The following is an 18742-nucleotide window of genomic DNA, read 5'->3' as shown; positions in this document are numbered from 1 at the left end:
TAGCACAACAGGGTCCCAACATGATTGAGGCCTCCAAGCACTACCACAATATTAATGTTAAATAATAACGAGACAAGACAAAAAGACCTGGATATAAGGAAAATAGGCAGGTGGTTCTATTAACTAATGACTAGTGCCCTACCAAATTCACGGCCATGAAAAACGCATCACAGGCCGTGAAATCTGGTCCTGTGTGTGCTTTTACCCTATACTATACAGATTTCATGGGGGAGACCACTGTTTCTCAAATTGGGGGTCCAAATAGGAGTTTTTGGGGGGAGGGAGAGGTCAGAAAGGTATTTGGGGTGGGGGGCTGCAGTATTGGCGGGCAGACGGAGAGCAGCAGCTGTTGGCCAGGCGCCCAGCTCTGAAGGCAGAGCCCTGCCAGCCGCAGCACAGAAGCAAGAGTGGTTTACCATGCAATACATACCATGCCATCCTTACTTCTGCATTGCTGCCTTCAGAGCTGGGCAGCCAGAGAGCGGCGGCTGCTGACTGAGGGCCCAGCACTGCAGGCAGCAGCGCAGAAGGGTGGCAATGCCATACCAGGCCATCCTTACTGCTGCTGGTGGCAGTTCAGAGCTGGGCTCCCATCCAGCAGCTGCTCTCCAGGTGCCCAGCTTTGAAGACAGCGCTGTCGGCAGCTGCACAGAAGTAAGGGTAGCAGTACCGCGACCCCCATTTCCTCACAATTCCTATTTGGGTCAGGACCCCTACAATTTCAACACTGTGAAATTTCAGATTTAAATAGCTGAAATCATGAAACTGACTTTTAAAAAATCTTTGGCCATGAAATTGACCAAAATGGACCACGAATTTGGTAGGACCCCACTAATGATGCAAATTACACGCCAGCCTTTTGTTGCATCCAGAGGAGAAGTTGGGTTGGATGAACTCCCAAAAGGCATTTGCAATCTCAGCCCAGAGTAGACAGAGGGTCCTGCAATCCAGGTTTGAAGAAAGTAAAGAAAAAGGATATTTCAAGTTTGCATTAAAGCCCAGCAAGAAAAAGAAAGCCATTCAGCAGCCAGGGAGCAGTTAGAAAATGATATTAAATACAGAAAGCTAAGAGAGAGGCCCTAGAAGATTCATAAAAGGAAAAACAACCAGGAACGAGGGCTGAGCATGTAATAAGAAAAACTAGCACATTTTTAAAAAACAATTCCAAGACATGAGAATGGCTAACATGACAAAGAAAACATGGCACACTTCTGTACACACATCTCAGAACCTGCACCAAAATGGGACTGGTAAGCAATAAATCAACCAGGGCAAAATAGTCAAATATTCAAACAAAGACCAAAGAGATTTGCTTTTAACAACGATTTTTACACAAAGGACATACAAGACATAGTATCCCACTTCAAAAGTTTGAGATAAAATATAGAATGTTCAGACATAAAAGAAGAGCAGCAGTAGCCACCTCAATTAAGGAAGAATTGGAGAAACTGAGACAACAAACCTTGTCTCATTGGAACAACAATGGGTACAGTAGAAATACTTTGACTTGAAATGTAACCTGTAAGATTTTTCAATAGGCCAACTGCATAGACAGTGCCATAAGACTAGCAGATAACTCAGTTCCTGCCTATATTATAGGAGGGGGTATTCAAAAGTGCTCTCCATTGACCTAATTCTGTTCTCAGTGAAATCAATGGAAGTTTTACTATTGACTTCAAAGGGAGCAGTTAGGTCAGCACAGATTGCTTCTGAAAACCCCATCTATAAGTAAACAATGTGCTCGTAATACATGGTGAAGTGATCATCTGAGCTGGTTATATGCAGCACAAGTTGGAGGGTGGGATGAGGAAGAGTTGCTATGAGGATATTCAACACAGCCATGTGTTAACTATATTTGTGCGTCGATGCCTACCACGTTTCCTAACCATTGGAGGATAAAATTTTCAAAAGCACCTAAGTCACTTTGGAGCTTAAATCTCATTGGTTTTAAGTGGAACTTAGGCACTTTCGAAAAGCTGACTCAAAGTGTCCGGAGGATATGCAATCAGGTCATTTCAGCAACACTTTGGCCAGTACATACTGGATGCCCTATTAAAGAGGTCTACGAAAGGAAGGAGTAAGATTGCCCATCCTAGTTAGGAGGTCCTAGCAACACAGAAAAACAATAGTGTTGTGACTGGTTACTACTTTTTATATTGGAAAGAGCAACACATGGTTGGCTCATGGTACCATACCTGGTGTGTACAGCCATATACAATGGCATTAACTGTTTACAGAGTTTGTTAAAAATTATGGTATCAGGAGTCTATGGGGAAACACCTGGACTTCCATAACTCAAGAGAATGAGAAAACTCTTTTGTATTAACACAACATATTAACAATAAATATAATATGTAAGGTACAACAGGATTTCTTTATTCCAAAAGAAATTAAGCATATGTGAAATATGCAAGTGGAAGAGATGCAATAGAGAAAACAACAGGTTCATACATATACTATGGAATTGTGGAAAAACTAGAGAAATACTAGGAAAAAATATAAAAAAGTGCAGTAAATACTAGATAAGAATGAAAATTCCCAAGTTTCCATAGCCAGTCTTGGGCAAATTAATATGTGTGCGCCAACGTGCATAAAAATGTTTTTTTTATTTAATAAAAGGAAAAAATAGAATATTTTTGAGGAAGGAAAAATAAATTTAATTTTTCATCCCAGGATATTATTATTTACTTGAAAATCCAAGAAAATCAAGTTGAAATATCATACAGAAGTCTAACATACAAAATCTGTCAATCGACACAAACACATCAGAGCAAACACCAGTTCAGGCTAAGAGATACAAATGCAAAATGTTTAAGTATCAGGCACAGAGAAGCAGTAGGAAGATCACACAATTAAACTAAAAATAAAATACAAATGAGTGCCCCAGTCTTTCAGACACTGAAGTCAGTAGGCTACACATGTCTAACATTAAACATTAAAAATATGCTTCAGTGCTTCCAGAATCTGAGCTCAAGATGGAGAATAGAATATTGCATAAGAGATGCAATAGACTGAGTACATGAGGAAGAAGACTACTCCAGCCTCTAAGTGATAGCAAGAGATAGATTAATGACCAAAGAGAGACGGATACAAATAAAGACATTATTTCATTGTAAAATTCATACAAGAACAGAAACTACAAAGTCACTGATCATCTTCTTGTGGGGGGTTGAGGAATGAAATAAAATAAGAAATCGGCAGTTGGAGAAGCTCTTATACAGCTCCAGAGTTTTGAACAAAGGAAGTGTTGGGACACTTCAACATGTATTTAAAAGTCTCTTTGGGCAAAAACGGGATGATGGACTAGATCAAGAAGCAAATGGGATAGCATGGAAAGATCCAAGACAATACAGAACAGGAACAGCAACTTCAGCATTGGGGACATATTGGAGAGCCTATAACGAGGAAACCCTAGAATGTTATTCACAAAGGGAAGACTGCAATAAGGAACAGTCAGATTTTTTTTAAGGAAGAAAAAATACAAGCAAATGGTTTCTTCTCTAAGAAAGAAACCAAGTTAAGATGCGATAGCAGACACTGAGCAAGTACAAGTACGTTAAGATGGGATTTTGAAAAGAGTCTTTGTAATTTCAAAATATGAATCCCACTGCAACTCAAGCAGACTCCAAGTATCAGCTTAGGCAGCGGCGAGAGGATATTCTACTCATGCAGCAGCAACAGCATGAGAAGTGGGAAGGTGAGGAAGTGGAGTTCCACAGGGATCACTAAGATGACACACGTTTGTTCACTTGATGCCACACATCACTGACCTGAAGCAGGAATATGTGGGAGAGTGAAACACTCTGAAGATGGAACGTAGTGGGGGAGGAACAGGGTGAGAAGACTGAGGATTCAGCACAGACTTGAAGCATGGCTGCTTGTGGAAAATACTGAGAGTGCAAGGAAATGTGACAGGACCAGGTTTTTTGGGCTTACTTCTCATTTACACAAAGGGGCCCCTTTACACTGATAGAACAACAGTGAAGTGGCCCTGGTGTAAATGACAATCAGGCCCTCAACATTTAGGCACTGCCAAGAAATAACCAGGAGAAAGATCTGAGGGGATGAAACCAAAAACCTGCCACAAACTGCTTTATGCAGCAGAGAAAAACAACTGACATTTGAGGATGCATTTAAAAATAAATAAATAACTAAATAAAAGGGAGAGCTGAACATGCACTGGAGGAAGTTACTCCAGCACTGTGTATCAAGACCACATTTGGAACGGTTTGATCTGTTTGGGACATTTTTTTAACATTAGATGTAGAGAAGGTACAACAGGGGGCAACCAGCAAGATACACAGACTGTAGGATCTTAGTTGTTCAAATAAAAAGGCTGGAGAGACTATATCCATGCTCCTTTGTAACTTTTAATCTCCTTTTTTCTTTTGAGTTATAGACACACACGTAATTCTGAACACAACAAAGAGGGGACAGATGTTGCACAATTCCTTGTGCTAGTGTCAAAATCACTTAGAAAGGACATGCACTTAATCTAAGGAGAAGAAAATAACAAAAGGAATTTAGAAGATGAAACTCAGAAGGTAAAATTATTTAACACAGCGAGGGACCCATACTGCTCCCCATTGAAGTCTATGGGGGTTCTCCAATTGATTTTTCACTAGGCATAGGATCAGGTATACAGTAGTAATAATATACTATATAATCAATTACAAGGAAAAGCAATGGGAACTATATACATTTCAGAAGAAAGAAAAGTAATTGGAGGAAAAAGTTGTACCATATTATTTTTATCTGCAGGGAGGGGACCAACCAAAGAGCTTCCTGCCCCCTCCTATTCTAAAGTTTCCTGTACTGCCAGGAATTTCTATTAACATTGGCACTCAAGACCTCTATTTATCCACAGAGTAGGTAAAACATGGCCAGCAGCACTATCTGCATCCCTATGCTGCTCTACGAAAGTGCTGCTTTGGAATGATCAATTCTAGGCAGGAAAGGACACTGCTCTCTGTGTACCCATTCAGCCTAGGGCCATTAATTCTGTTTCTTCTTTATCCCCCGTCTCTCCCAAGCTGCTTTCTTGGTTTTATTTTTAGCTTATTATCCTTCAACTTTACTTCAAAAATAGTTTATTATTATTTTATGCCAAGCACATTTCTATTCTTTAAAACGCAGGTTATTCCAATCGTTTTTCTGCAACATGCTCCCTACTTCATATTTGTCAGGCCAGAGAGGAATTCTAGCATAGAATGGGTTTTCTTCATTATGATTTTCCTCATTATATAGGACTGATGCATGCTGAATAACTTTACATATTTGAATTACCTGCTTGAGAGTGTGGCATCTCTGTTTAGTCAGAGACTGCTGTTTAAAGTATGAGCACTACAGCAGGCTGGGAGAATGCTGCCACCTGGATGTACTGGCTTAACAGTTCAATACATAGGTCAGGTTTCAATCATGTGTTTACACAGTTTGTTATTCAAGTGATAAAAATTCCAGTCTAAACATGTGGTAGGACTTAGAAATAAACAAAATTTTTTTGTATTTCAAATGTCAGATCTCAATACACACACTATCTTCAAAGATTTTAAAATAAAAGTTGTCCATTTATTTCTAACATCTTGACCAATTGCATTCATGGTGCAGCTCCAGTGTGGCAAATGAAGTTATACAAGGGATGAATTGTGACACTTAGGACTAGATGGAGAAAGCAAAGCAGAGAGGTTAGACGCTAGGTAGATCTAGTGAGATATAGATTTAACCATTCAACGACTGGGAGTGATCAATAATAGTTAGTTTCTTAATTTATGTAAATTTCCATCTACCATTCATTCCTCATTCCAAGTGTAAAGGGCTGAGTGTGTCTTATGAACTTGTAATCATCTCAGACTTATTTTAGTCTGCTTTGCAATTCCCTTCCTGTTTAATAAACATGATCATTCAGGGGAGGGATAGCTCAGTGGTTTGAGCATTAGCCTGCTTAAACCCAGGGCTGTGAGTTCAATCCTTGAGGGGGCCATTTAGGGCAAAAATCTGTCTGGGGATTAGTCCTGCTTTGAGCTAGGGGTTGGATTATGTGAGGTCCCTTCCAACCCTGATATTCTATGATCACCAAACACAAAGTATTTAAATGTTTCTTCATTATTCTGGATCTGTGTGCATGTTTGTGTGTGTATATATATATATATATATATATACAAACTGCAGTAACTGAACTGCATTTCTACATTTAAGCCCTGTGTTTCAAGGCTTAACATAGTGTCTAACTATTGGGTGTTAGAAAGAAACTTCCCCCAAGAGCAGGTTATAATTAAATGGAGATATCCTATCTCCTAGAACTGGAAGGGACTTTGAAAGGTCATTGAGTCCACCCCCTGCCTTCACTAGCAGGACCAAGTACTGATTTTTGGCCCAGATCCCTAAGTGGCCCCCTCAAGGATTGAACTCACAATCTTGAGTTTAGCAGGTCAATACTTAAACCACTGAGCTATCCCTCCCTTATTCCTTAACTGCCCGTTACATGGTTTCTTGCACCTTCCTCTGGATTAGATAGCCACCCAGTCCAATCCAGTCTGGCAACTCCTGTTACCATGACTAAACTTGCTCTGGAGAATAACAAGATTAATAGTGGACACCGGGGCAAGGTGTGAAGGATCATGGGTCTTGAATTTAGGCCCTCAAGTCCCCAAGCAGCACCCAGACCATGACTGCCACCCGACAGCTCTCCAGAACCAGCATGGGAGGGAACTGGTAGAACTCTGCCCACAAAGCTCCTGATTGCAGCCAATGTCCAGCTCCACCAACTGGCTTAGTGTCCAGCCACACTGATTGGCCTGATGTCCAGCCCCTCCAATTGGCCTGGGTGCAATTCTAAAACTAGAAAGAGGAACAGGAAGTTGTCTGAGCAATCTTAATCAAGCCACTTTGGTCAATATTTTCAAACACGAGTGCCACACTTTGGTGCTAAAATCTCACTGACACTTGAAGAATCAAGCTACATATTCAGATGCCTAATTAAGTATGTAGGTGCCAAAACTTTAGGCACTCAGGTGCAAAAATGTTGATATGAACCTCTGTGCACCTATGTCCTCACACATCAAATGGACATAAAGCTGACGGTCCTTTACAAAGCTGAGATCTTTTGATGAAAGGTGCTAGAGCAGTGCAAAGCAGCAGTAATGAAGGGCCTTAACTAAGGTGGCCAGGTGTCTGCTTTTCGACTGGACTTTCCAGTCAAAAAGGGGACCTGACAGTGTCTAGTCAGATCTACTGACCAGACACCAAAAGTCTGGTTAATGCAGGCGGAGAAGGCGCGGATGCACCCGGTCATAACCCGTGCCAGCCCCTACTCAGCCAGGCCGCCGCCCACCTGCGTCGGGCAGCTACAGCTCCATGCCCCAGCTCCACAGTTGAGTCCCTCTCAACCTGAGCAAAGGGGGAGACAAACAGGGGAAGGAGGATTGGGCCAAAAGAAACCTGATGAGGTTCAACAAGGACAAGTGCAGAGTTCTGCACTCAGGACGGAAGAATCCCATGCACTGCTACAGATTAGGGTCTGAATGGCTAGGCAGCAGTTTTGCAGAAAAGGACTTAGGGGTTACAGTGGACGAGAAGCTGGATGTGAGTCAACAGTGTGCCCTTGTTGCCAAGAAGGCTAATGGTATTTTGGGCTGTATAAGTAGGGGCATTGCCAACAGATCGAGGGATGTGATCATTCCCCTCTATTTGACATTGGTGAGGCCTCATCTGGAGTACTGTGTCCAGTTTTGGGTCCCCCACTACAAGAAGGATGTGGAAAAATTGGAAAGAGTCCAGCAGAGGGCAACAAAAATGATTAGGGGGCTGGAACACATGACTTATGAAGAGAGGCTGAGGGAACTGGGATTGTTCAGTCTGCAGAAGAGAAGAGTGAGGGGGGATTGATAGCTGCTTTCAACTACCTGAAAGGGAGTTCCAAAGAGGATGGATCTAGACTGTTCTCAGTGGTAGCAGATGACAGAACGAGGAGTAATGGTCTCAAGTTGCAGAGGGGGAGGTTTAGGTTGGATATTAGGAAAAACCTTTTCACTAGGAGGGGGTGAAGCACTGGAATGGGTTACCTAGGGAGATGGTGGAATCTCCTTCCTTAGAGGTTTTTAAGATCAGGCTTGACAAAGCCCTGGCTGGGATGATTTAGTTGGGGTTGGTCCTGCTTTGAGCAGGGAGTTGGACTAGATGACCTCCTGAGGTCCCTTCCAACTCTGATATTCTATGATTCTATGAAGAGGGGAAAAGCAGTGAGCAACTGGGGATGGAGAGGGAAGAGGCGCAAATGGGGTTGGGGGCTTGGGAGAAGAGGTGGGGCCTCGGAAGGGAAGAGGCGGGGCCTCAGGAGGTTCTGGCACTCCTGCTGAAGTGTCCGGTTTTTAAATATTACAAAGTTGGCACCCTAGTCTGAACACAGGGAGATGACATACTGGAGCCACTCCTTCCCGTGCGACCTCAGGCAATCAAATAGAAACAAAGTTTTGCACTAATTGGAATTCTAGCACTGGCACCACTTGTGGGCCATCATCAAAAACAGGAAGGACTGAGAGAGTGTGGCAGCTCCTCAGAGCAAATGCTCATTAACTTCAATGGTAACAAAGTTAGACTCATGTCAAATGATTTTGAAAACTGCACCTTTGCTATTTTCAGGCTGGTTTGTTTGGTTTTTTTAAGTAATAGTAGAAGTCAAGTGTTTTATTTTTAAGCAATCACTGTCATTCTCCATACATTTTGACTACTTTTTTCCCTTCAGCTTGTCTCTCTCTCTCTCTGAAAGGTGATTAAGATGTGTCTCTCCTGTGTACTTTACAAATATGTATAATACTGTCAAAATGCACTTGCTGGCTTAAAGTGAACCACAGAGTATTAGTTTAAAAATAATTAAAAAAACAAAACAAACAAACAAAAAAACCCTCAACCAATGTTATTGGGGAAATAGCTTCCTATGACCACCTCAGGCTTGCAAATACAATTTTACATGTCACCACTCTGAAAAAAAAATCATTTAAGTCTCCAGGCTAACTTCCTTTCAGAATCATAATGCAATACATTAGCCACACATTTTTTCATTCCAATTTTGGGTTGGGTATACAATATAAGAATGCATAAAGGAGTTTTACACTGCAGAGGTCTGTCCATCTTAATCAAGCCACTAAACCATTATCTTCTGTGGTTTCTGACTTGGTGGAAAACATTTGATGTAAGACCAGAGCTTTGCAAGAAACCATTAAGAAAAGAAATATTTTTATTTATTTCAGCCTTCAAAGTTTTTGCTTTGTTGTTTTAAGTCCATCTGGACATCTTTAAGTTGTAATAACGCAAAGACAAAAAGAAAAGAAAAATCATAAGCAATTCTCCATTTTAGGAGTTTCTCTACTCTAAATAAATACGAAGTGTTTTGCTTTAAAAAGGATACATTTTAGGAGAGTAGTAATCAAACCCAAAGTGGTTGTTTAGATGAAAAAAAGTCCAACACTAAACCAGCAAAACTAAGGACTTGAGCAAAGAATTATGCATATGCTTAACTTCATGCACCGTGAGTACTTTCCTACAGTTCAATATGCCCACTGTGTGTCTGTAAAGTTAAGGACATGCTTAAGTGCTTTCTTTAACTGGGACCTAAGTTAGCAATAACTGAGTCTTTTACTGTGCAAGGGCAGTAACTGTTCTGACTCGCACTTTCATTGAAATCAGCACAAATATACACAAAATAACCCTAAGAGTTCAGTACCAAATGTGCAGATATACCTATCAAATGTGACTGTGCATGTGCACATGGAGACATCTACTTGTTTTAATAGCATGTTCATCACACCATGTTATCTGATCACCAAAGACATTCTGTGCAGTTGCACATCCAACTCGCCTTGCAATTTAAGCAATTATGCCTTAAGCTTTGTTTGAACTTGCACTTTTGTCCTCACTGGTTCTGTGCCTTCCCAATCAAACGGAAGCCAAATAAAGGACTGCCAACTTCAAAGGGTGTCTTTCAAAAACTGTGAGGCCCATGCAGCAAAAAGGATACTTCCATGTTCCCACAGCAACAATATTCCTATGAAACGTACTCTGATATCAGTCTTCTGAAACTTAACAACGTAATAGACTACAAGTATGGAATCCTTATATAAAAAAAGACTGTGAGACATCCAAAAAACACTAGCTACTACTAGCAAGACAAACACAAATAAAATTAGAGAAATAACTGAAGTGAAAATTAAACGACTGGCCTTAGAAGTGATAGATTTAGAGACTTCTGGATAGGAGGCTATTAAAACACTTTGAAGGAGGACAACACTACACCTAAGACAAAAGGTGAGCTAGAAACTAAGGCCTACACAAAAAATCAAGGGGCAGCTGAAGTCTCTGAGTATGCTGAAGGATCTGCCCGGACAAGTTGTAGTTGTTTTTTGTGGGAAAAGTGGATCACTAGCTATGTGCAACTCAATGGATCTGTTCCTGTCTTGCTGGTCTTCTGAGAACCCCTCTCCTCATCCAGGCTTCTTGTGTGGTTCTGCTGCCACATCAGCTCCCTCTAATAAACATTTGGAAGGCCCTCTGAGCCCAAGGGGATTTCAGCCATCAAAGAGCATGAGATAGGTATTTTTCCTGACTATGCAGCATCACTTCTGAAAAGGGGACGGGAAGGGGAAAAAAAAATGGATTTGCACCTTTCAGACAACAGCTTAAAAGAGGGGACTCACTTGAGCAGTTCTGTGCCCAGCCAGGCTCCAGTGAATCAAGACAGACACGTCTTTATATTTCAATCTCCAGATGAGGCAATGGCCTTTATCAAAGGGAAAATAACAAAGTTCAAGAAGAGCTGGAATACATGGGACTGGGTGCTTTGGACAATGATGGAGCTCAGATACTGCTACTTAGTGAATTTAATTATCATTACATCTGCTTTTTATTTTTGAAACTGAGGTGTTGGGTCTGTTTTGAGTTGCTGCTAAAAAAAAAAAAAAAAAAAAAGTGAACACACTGATGCATACCATAAGGTAAAACTCAAAAAAGCTTCTGTTTTGAACATTACTCACTCTGTATGTGTTCTGTAATGTGTGCCTGTATTTATGATGGGCAAATATTTTTCTTGGCATGCATGGAGGGAAGGGGATGGCCACTGAATCGCAGGAGCATGCATAAAGTGCATTGTATTGCTTCCAAAGGGTATCTCCAGATTCTGCCAACCTTACTTACATAGAGTAGTATCTTTCTCTGCAGTCCCATGAAAACCCAATCAGGCTATTCAAAAAAATAAGTATCACTCAAAGTGAGCATGGGTGAGCAGCCATGATGACTTTGCTTTTAAGTACAATGTGCATGAAATAATAATAAAAATGCCAACCCAATTATTAAGGTGTTGGGTATTTTTTTAAAATATTTTAAATGTTATAGGACCCACTCAAGTATTTCTCTGTCTCTCTCCTTTTTAAAATGAAGTAACATTGCCTTCAACTTCCAAAGATATTTGTTTAGGACTGAAACTTGCATGGAAGACACAGCCCGATTTACAGGTCTCAGAAGCTTCCCTTGGGGAGAATGAAGGCATCTAGGATTTTGACGCTCAGTCCTGCAAACACCTAAGCCCCAGCCTCGCGTAACTACTTACAGGCAAACTGAAAGATTTATGCTTCCTCCCATCTGTAAAAGGGATGGAGCAGCGTGTAGTACTGCCCTGGAAAGTCCAATCAGGCTTTCCCTAGTTTTGCTGGAGATCTCAGCGCATGTGCAGTATGATCTCTCACCCTGAAAGAAGGAGTAATTAATCTATAACTCAGGCCCTGCCTACAGTAAGGAAATTTGCACTTGTTATAGGTACACCAGTGTAACTTCTGCATATTACTGGATTAAGTTGCACAGATGTAAAGCCCCACTTTGCACCAGAGTGGTGCGTCTACATGACGAGTTTGTGCTGCTGTAACAAACTAGTATGGGTTACTAGAGACAGAGCCAAAGATGTCCTTTCTCCAAACTGCTCCTTAGACTTGGAAGTGAAAGAGAGGTTCGAAGAAACCCATCAAACACAAAAAAACAGTTTGACAAAACACAAAAACCAAAAACTTTCAAATGCTTAGTTTCGAGTCTCCTTATTCTTGTGATGTCATGATTTTACAAGCATGCCAGTCACTATCCGCTCCTCAAGGCCAGACAGGTGCTGATTTTCTAATTCAAAACAACCAGAAGGAAAGGTGTAAAGCAGCGTAGCTCCACTGACACTCAGTAGCGTCACAGCTGTGGATTTGGCCCTTTATCTGGATTATTATTGTTTAAAACAGCAACATAATACAGTGATTACACTGCACACAAGACTGCACTTTAATGTACAATATTTTCATGGCCTTTCATTTTTGTTTGTTGAAAGAATTTGGTGCTTCCTGTCCAATTTTTTTTTTAAATATTAACATTAGACAGACATGCCTAGTCAGGTCAATGTGTGTATTCAGAGATGTCACTGATATGTTGGCGGTAGTGTAAAGATGCTCACTAACGTGGTAAAATCCTGTTAAATTGAGAGCTCTGATGATCATTCTGCTATATAATGTTTCTCTAGACAAAAGCTCAGCATTGCAATGAGTATTGTTTGGTCTCTGATATTTACGTGGCAAGCTGTTAAAACTTCCTAATAAATAAATAGTTTGGGGGGTGGGGGAATTCTGTGCTTACAGAATGTACTGATTCCTATTTAAGGAGCCCCTGATATCATGGTGACAGTCATCTTTTACACCAGAAACACTGTGCACATGTAGAAGTCCCCCTTCCACAACCCAGGTATGGTAACTGGGCCTGATTTATATGCTTTCAATTGTACTTTCTTGCCATATAGCTACTGATTCATGAAACAAGTCCAAATTCGTTTGATACAGTATCCATGTTTGCGATGTACCCTCACTCTGATCCAATTTTGAGTCATCAGCAAATTAACTAGATTATAGCCAGCCCAGGGGAAGGTTATTTATATATGTTAGAACAGTGGAGGTCCAACTACTGTGTATTGTGCGAACCCCACTTAATACTTCCCCCAGTGGGGCATAATAGCATCTTTCACATGGACTGCCTGCTTTCCATTATTCTGACCAATCATTTATCTATTCCACGTCTCACCTGCAGCTTACAGGTCTGAGTTACATGGAACTCTATTCAGCCACTTCTAAAAATCCAAAATGAACCATATCAAAAGCATAGTGATCATTAATCTGGTCTGTAACCAACTCTGCAATGTCAAGAAAATTACTTAAAGCATGTTATTCCTTTCTCAAGCGATGCTGAGAATGTTCATATGATTATTACTTCACCTGTGCTCTTCTAATTGGCTGCTGGTGGCTTTTATTATTTTCAAAGTCATTTAACTATTAACGTAGTTTAAAGGCAATCAAGCTATTTGGGACAAATTGTGTCTTGGCCTCTGGTTACAATACAAATCTGGACTGTTTAACAGAGACCTCCTATGATAATGACTGAGTTTCAGCATACCTTAAAATTTTTAAACCAGAACCCTTTAACTAAGATGTACTCCTCTTTAAAAATAAAAATACTACAATATTGATAACATAACAGGCTACAGAGGATAATTGTAATTCATGCCTTGCTCCTGTAATCATGACTTGGAGCTCTGAGTGTGAGCAACAGAAAGCAAATGCATCATCCTTCCAAAGCCCATAACATTGTCTCTACGCATCTCTTAATATGTTCATCATTAGTAGAACCTTGCTAATTCACATTAAAGATTGGTAGAGCCATTGATAATGACTGAGTTTTGAAATCTGAAGAGTCAGAGAAATATCTTTTAAAAACACAATAATGCACAGCAGAGATACTTTATTCACTGGACTAGTCAGTATTAGCAAAAATGATATCAGTAGCAGCTCGGTCAGTATTCCCTGCCCAGTTCCAGACACCATCCTGTGACAAGAAGAGATCTGAACAGGGCTGGTCAAAACTGTCTCATTGAAAAGGTGTTTTTGAAAAAAGAAAAACAGCCTTTTTGGAACATGTTTGTGCTGTTCACATCTTTACAAGTTTTCTTTGAAAAATTTAGTTTCTATTTTAGTCTTTTGGGGTTTCTGCCTCTGGGTTTAGTCCTCTTTCATTCTTCCCCATTCCCCCTTAGAAATGAAACTCTCCGTTTCAACAAAACAAATCCAAATAGTCAGACCATTCTATGGAATATTCAGAACAATATTACATTCCTTCCTTTCTAACTCTTCCATGGAAAATCTGATCTGAGGAAATCCCAGACAACCTTTGAAGATCACCAGAGAGCCTGGACTTCTGCCCAGCTCCTTGTGCATCTTTTTTCCTTGTCAATATGACTCACTTGGGAACCACAGTAGTTTCTTGCCCGAGTACCAACTCCCTTGCCAGCCTGTGGAGCTTGACCCTGCAGCTGCATTATCTCCCTGTAAGCTTGCTAGGGTCTGTGTCATATATAGCATCCATACTCCAGTTCTGCATCTGCTCTATTCAACCACACTGACCAAAATTCCCAGAGCCCTGAGCAGCATGCTGCTTTTACAATGGGCTTAAGGGAGGCAGGAGGGTGGGAAAAAATGTCTCTTCTACTTCACTCACCATCTTTACCCACCATCCTGATACAGCCAATATTTTGGACTTCTTTTCTACACACCCTGTAGCTTTTAAGGGGAGATTTTCAGAGGCATAGATAGGGAGTTAGATATCCTGTTCCCACTGATTCTCAGTGGGAGTTGAGAATCTAATTGTGGCTTTAAAGATCTCCCTCATAAAACTTTGCTAAGAAGTGAAGACACCCTGACATACCCTGAGTATCAGTTACGGGCTGGATAAGTTAGAGGAGCATGAATTAGTGAGGTTCTTCTGTAGATCACATACTTCAAACAAATTTATTCTTATTTTAGAAGCAACTTCAGATTCTCCTTTACAAAGTGACCATAGAAACTGCCTTTGGGGCAGGCGGTGGGTGGGTAAACAGCACTTTAGACAGTTAGGTTCTTGCTCTGAGGCACCTCTTACCATTAGAGTCCTCCACTTCTTCAGCAGGAGTGTGGTTCTTGGAGGCGTGTTGGGCGAGTGAGGCTACAAGGCTGACAATGCGGGGTCTTGGTAGTGTCAGTGCTTTCCCATGCACTTTCAAGGAGTGCTCTTTCAGCTGGCTGATTGTCATGGTGGAAAATGAGCAGGAGGAGCATTTGTAGGCATGTTCACCTGGGTGAGCGAAATACAGGCAAGTCATCAGCTCACAAAAGAAATAATGGGGCCCCATCCTTCTTCTACTGAACTCAATGGCAAAACTCCCATTGACTCATCTGGTGCAAGACTGGTTCCAAAGAAAACCAGCTATTCAGTTTTCCTGTTGGAACAGTCAGTACTGGAGTCTATGGATAGTGACACCTGCCATATGACAAAGATATTGCCCTTTTGAAACCCTGGCCCCCTTGGCACATGACTAGAGGCCAGCAAATAAAGGCCAGACTCTCATCAGCACTCCCGTGCATCACAACTTTGTTGCATGGTGTTGGAAGAAAACAATCTTTGGCGAAATGGAGCTGATTCAGCTTCAGGGATTCAAAGATGGCTGGAAGAGGTGGGTACAGGACTTTCAAATTTTCTTGGAAGCAAGAGGCCTTTCACAGTAATTGGAGAGGGTGGAAACCTCCATACTGCTACATGTAGCAGGTCCAGAAGCATTACTGAAGGAACATGAAGGGCATTACAAGATGCTAGCCAAAATCCTTCAAAATCTTCAAGAATACAGCGATCCAGGCAATTTGGATAAGGTACATTTTCCTTACATGAAACCGGCTGCCAGGCAAGATCATTGGTCATCACGTAACAAAGCTAAGTCACATGAATTATTTGTGGTATAAGTGATAACCAGATCAAGGTAAGGTTATTACAAGAAATGGACATGACAATACTAGGAAAAGTGGATATTTGCAAGGCTAGCAAAAACTGTGTTATGGAAAGCATTAAGAAGAAGTGAAAGAACAGAAGTGCTTGTAATTCTAAATACATTCCAAGCCATAAAGACGGAATACAAGGATAAACAAATTGCAGAGACCAGATTTGTTTGCAGTAAGTGCAGAAGCAATTGGAACACAAAGCAAAGTTGTCCAACACAAGGGTTGTGATGTTACATATGCAACTATGGCTCTTATCTGGAAGGGAGAACAAAGCACCACACCGAGTAAGCATGGGTTACAAACAAACCACAAAAAAACAAACAAAAATAAGTGTAAAATATTTATGACTATTAGCTGGAGGACAAAGCTTTGATAATGAAGATGCAGAAACAATTCTTTTGAGTGGGGGATCTCTTCATAAATTTAGAAAATAAGATTCGTGAACAGATTGGGTTTGTGACATGGAAATAAACAAAAAAAGAGAATTTGAAAATATATACTGGAGCTCAGTTCAACATAATCCCAGCAAGCATACGTGGAAAGGTTAGTGACCACCCGGTGCTAAAATTAAACAACAACAACAACAACAACAACTAAGCTTCTTTAGTGTAAGACACAAGTAAGGCCACCGGCAAGCCCACACTGGTGTATCTGGAGAAGGACAGACCACTCAGAGTACGAAGTAGTGGAACAAGAATGCTGATTAATAAAAGGTGTAAAGCACATTTACAGACAATATGGAAATGTAATTCTTCCAGAATATGATTGGTTACTTAGTGAGACAGGATGCATTAAGGATATAATGTATCCCATGGACATAGATACCAGCATGCTGTCCAAAATACAGTGAGCAAGAAGGATGAGCTTCATGATATGGTAAAATTAGATGTTATTGAATGAATACAGGCACCGACTGACTTTATTAACATTAAAGACATCATAATGAACTCAAACAAGTTAAGTACCGTTATGGATCAGAAGATTTGAACAAGGTTTCAAACATAAGCACTACTCTATGAGAACAGCTGAGGTGGTTGTATCTAGGACTTCAAAATGCAAGAGTACTTTCAGTTTTGGATGCAAGGCAAGACTTTTGGTAGGTCTGACAATAGAAAAACTACAAAGATCTATCTTCAACTCCCCATTTTGCAGATATATATATTTAAATGATATCCCTTTGGGACTGTCTCAAATCCTAAGATGTACCAAAGCATCATGATCCAGATTATTTAGAATGTGGATTGGGTGGAAGTAATGGTTTAACAATCTGCTGATTTGGGGTGAAGACAACACCACAATGAGAGGCACCACATAACATTCCGTAACATGCCAAAAGAAAGAACATTACACTGAACAGGAACAAATACCAGATAGGAGTGAATGTAAAGTACGTACTCTGTGACAAACAGAGTTTGACTAGAGCCAGAAAGATGGAGGCAATTAACTGTACAAATGGAAAGACTCAGAATAAGGAGCAGGCTAACGTATCTAAGCAAATTCACTTCTAAATTTGTTCAGATTAGCACAGGTCTGATCACGGAGAGAAAAAGTTTTGGGAATTTAAAAAAAAAAGTTGTCATGGAAGCGCTGAAACTGGAATATTTTGTGATTAGAAAGAGTCTAAGATCTTGGTTGATTCAAATGCACATGGGTTGGGGGGTAGCCTTCCCGGAAGGTGATTACTTATGTTTCCAGAGGACTGAACAAACACAACAGAGCTATGTTTAGATTGAAAAAAAAATGCTAGCAATTATTCGGTTTCATGAATGTCTATTTGGTAGACACTGATTGAGGCAGAAACAGATCATGAAACTTTGGAAACTCTATTACACAACCATTACACAAAGCAGCACCTACACTCCAGAAAGTGACCACGAAATTCCAAAGTACCTGCATAATGTGAGATACAGGCCCTGCAGGGAGTTTCTCAGAGCAGACATGGTTTCAAGATCACCTATATATAGCAAAATCAAGAATCTACAGAAAAAGGAGTTTGGAGGAAATATGGCTCACTTGCAAATTTTTAAACAAAATTTTGACAAGCTCAAACAAGAAATACAAAATAGCCCAACCGTACAACAGCTTGAGAGATTGATTCTAAATGGACGGCCAACAAAAAGCACCCAGGCACCCCTACACATGAAAACTTATTGGGACTATACAAACTGAAGTAGCTGCTTAAAATGGGATTCTGTACAAAGGACACCATCCCATAAGACCACACAGCGTGAGGTCAGAAACATTAAACTAATTCACAGTGCCTAGCCGTATACTGAGAGGTGTAAGAACAGGGCCTGACATGAATGCTGTCGTTGAAGATAAGGTACGCAAGTGTGAAATCTGTAATCAATACAGGAAACAGAATGCAGAGCAGCAGCAAAACTATAGGCGACTCCTGACTGCCCTTCATGCCAGGTTAATTTTGATCTATTTGAATTTAACAGGAAAGATTAACTTCTTGTTAGTGGACTACAACCAACTGTATTTTATTAATTGTGCCACTGCAGAACAGGCAGAAGGAACTGCTATGAGACCAAGATGTGACCATGTGATCCGCAATCCCTGGAGTTTCAGAGATGTAGTTACTGACAGATGTCTAACACCGTTGGGTTTTAGTAATTAGCTAGATTACTGTGTGGTGGTTTGTTTTGGTTGACAGTCTACTTATCTGCATTTGATTTGATTTGCCCTTTTTTTTTCTTTTTTTTTATTAAAAGGAAGCTGTAATAGTAGCCAAAGGAGTAAGTAGATATTGACCCCAGTCCTGTGAGAAACTTTTTAATGCAGAAATATGTCACATGGCTGAGGCCAGGAAATCAAGATCAGTCTCTGAATGATCTTGTGTCTCCTTTAGATCTTTGTGTACCGTTTAGACA

General features: G+C 40.6%; 1 protein-coding gene across 10 annotated transcripts in view; it reads right to left on the bottom strand.

The window, feature by feature from the left end:
• ZNF462 (zinc finger protein 462) overlaps positions 1-18742 on the bottom strand; it is a 110762-nt gene that overhangs the window by 28570 nt on the left and 63450 nt on the right. For 8 of the 10 annotated variants that reach the window (XM_050948151.1, XM_050948152.1, XM_050948153.1 and 5 more), the window contains one exon: positions 14977-15168. The exons of 1 other annotated variant lie outside the window; for it this stretch is intronic. In XM_050948151.1, coding sequence (XP_050804108.1) covers positions 14977-15168 — 192 coding nt within the window. Of the gene's footprint in view, positions 1-10661; positions 10772-14976; positions 15169-18742 lie in introns of those variants that run through there. One more of the 10 variants, XM_050948157.1, reaches the window with a different exon arrangement.

The sequence above is a fragment of the Gopherus flavomarginatus genome, chromosome 3 (assembly GCF_025201925.1).
Source record: "Gopherus flavomarginatus isolate rGopFla2 chromosome 3, rGopFla2.mat.asm, whole genome shotgun sequence".
NCBI classification, from domain to species: Eukaryota; Metazoa; Chordata; order Testudines; family Testudinidae; genus Gopherus; species Gopherus flavomarginatus.
Note: the sequence above shows the minus strand (reverse complement) of the source record. Positions and strands in the feature narration are given on the sequence as shown.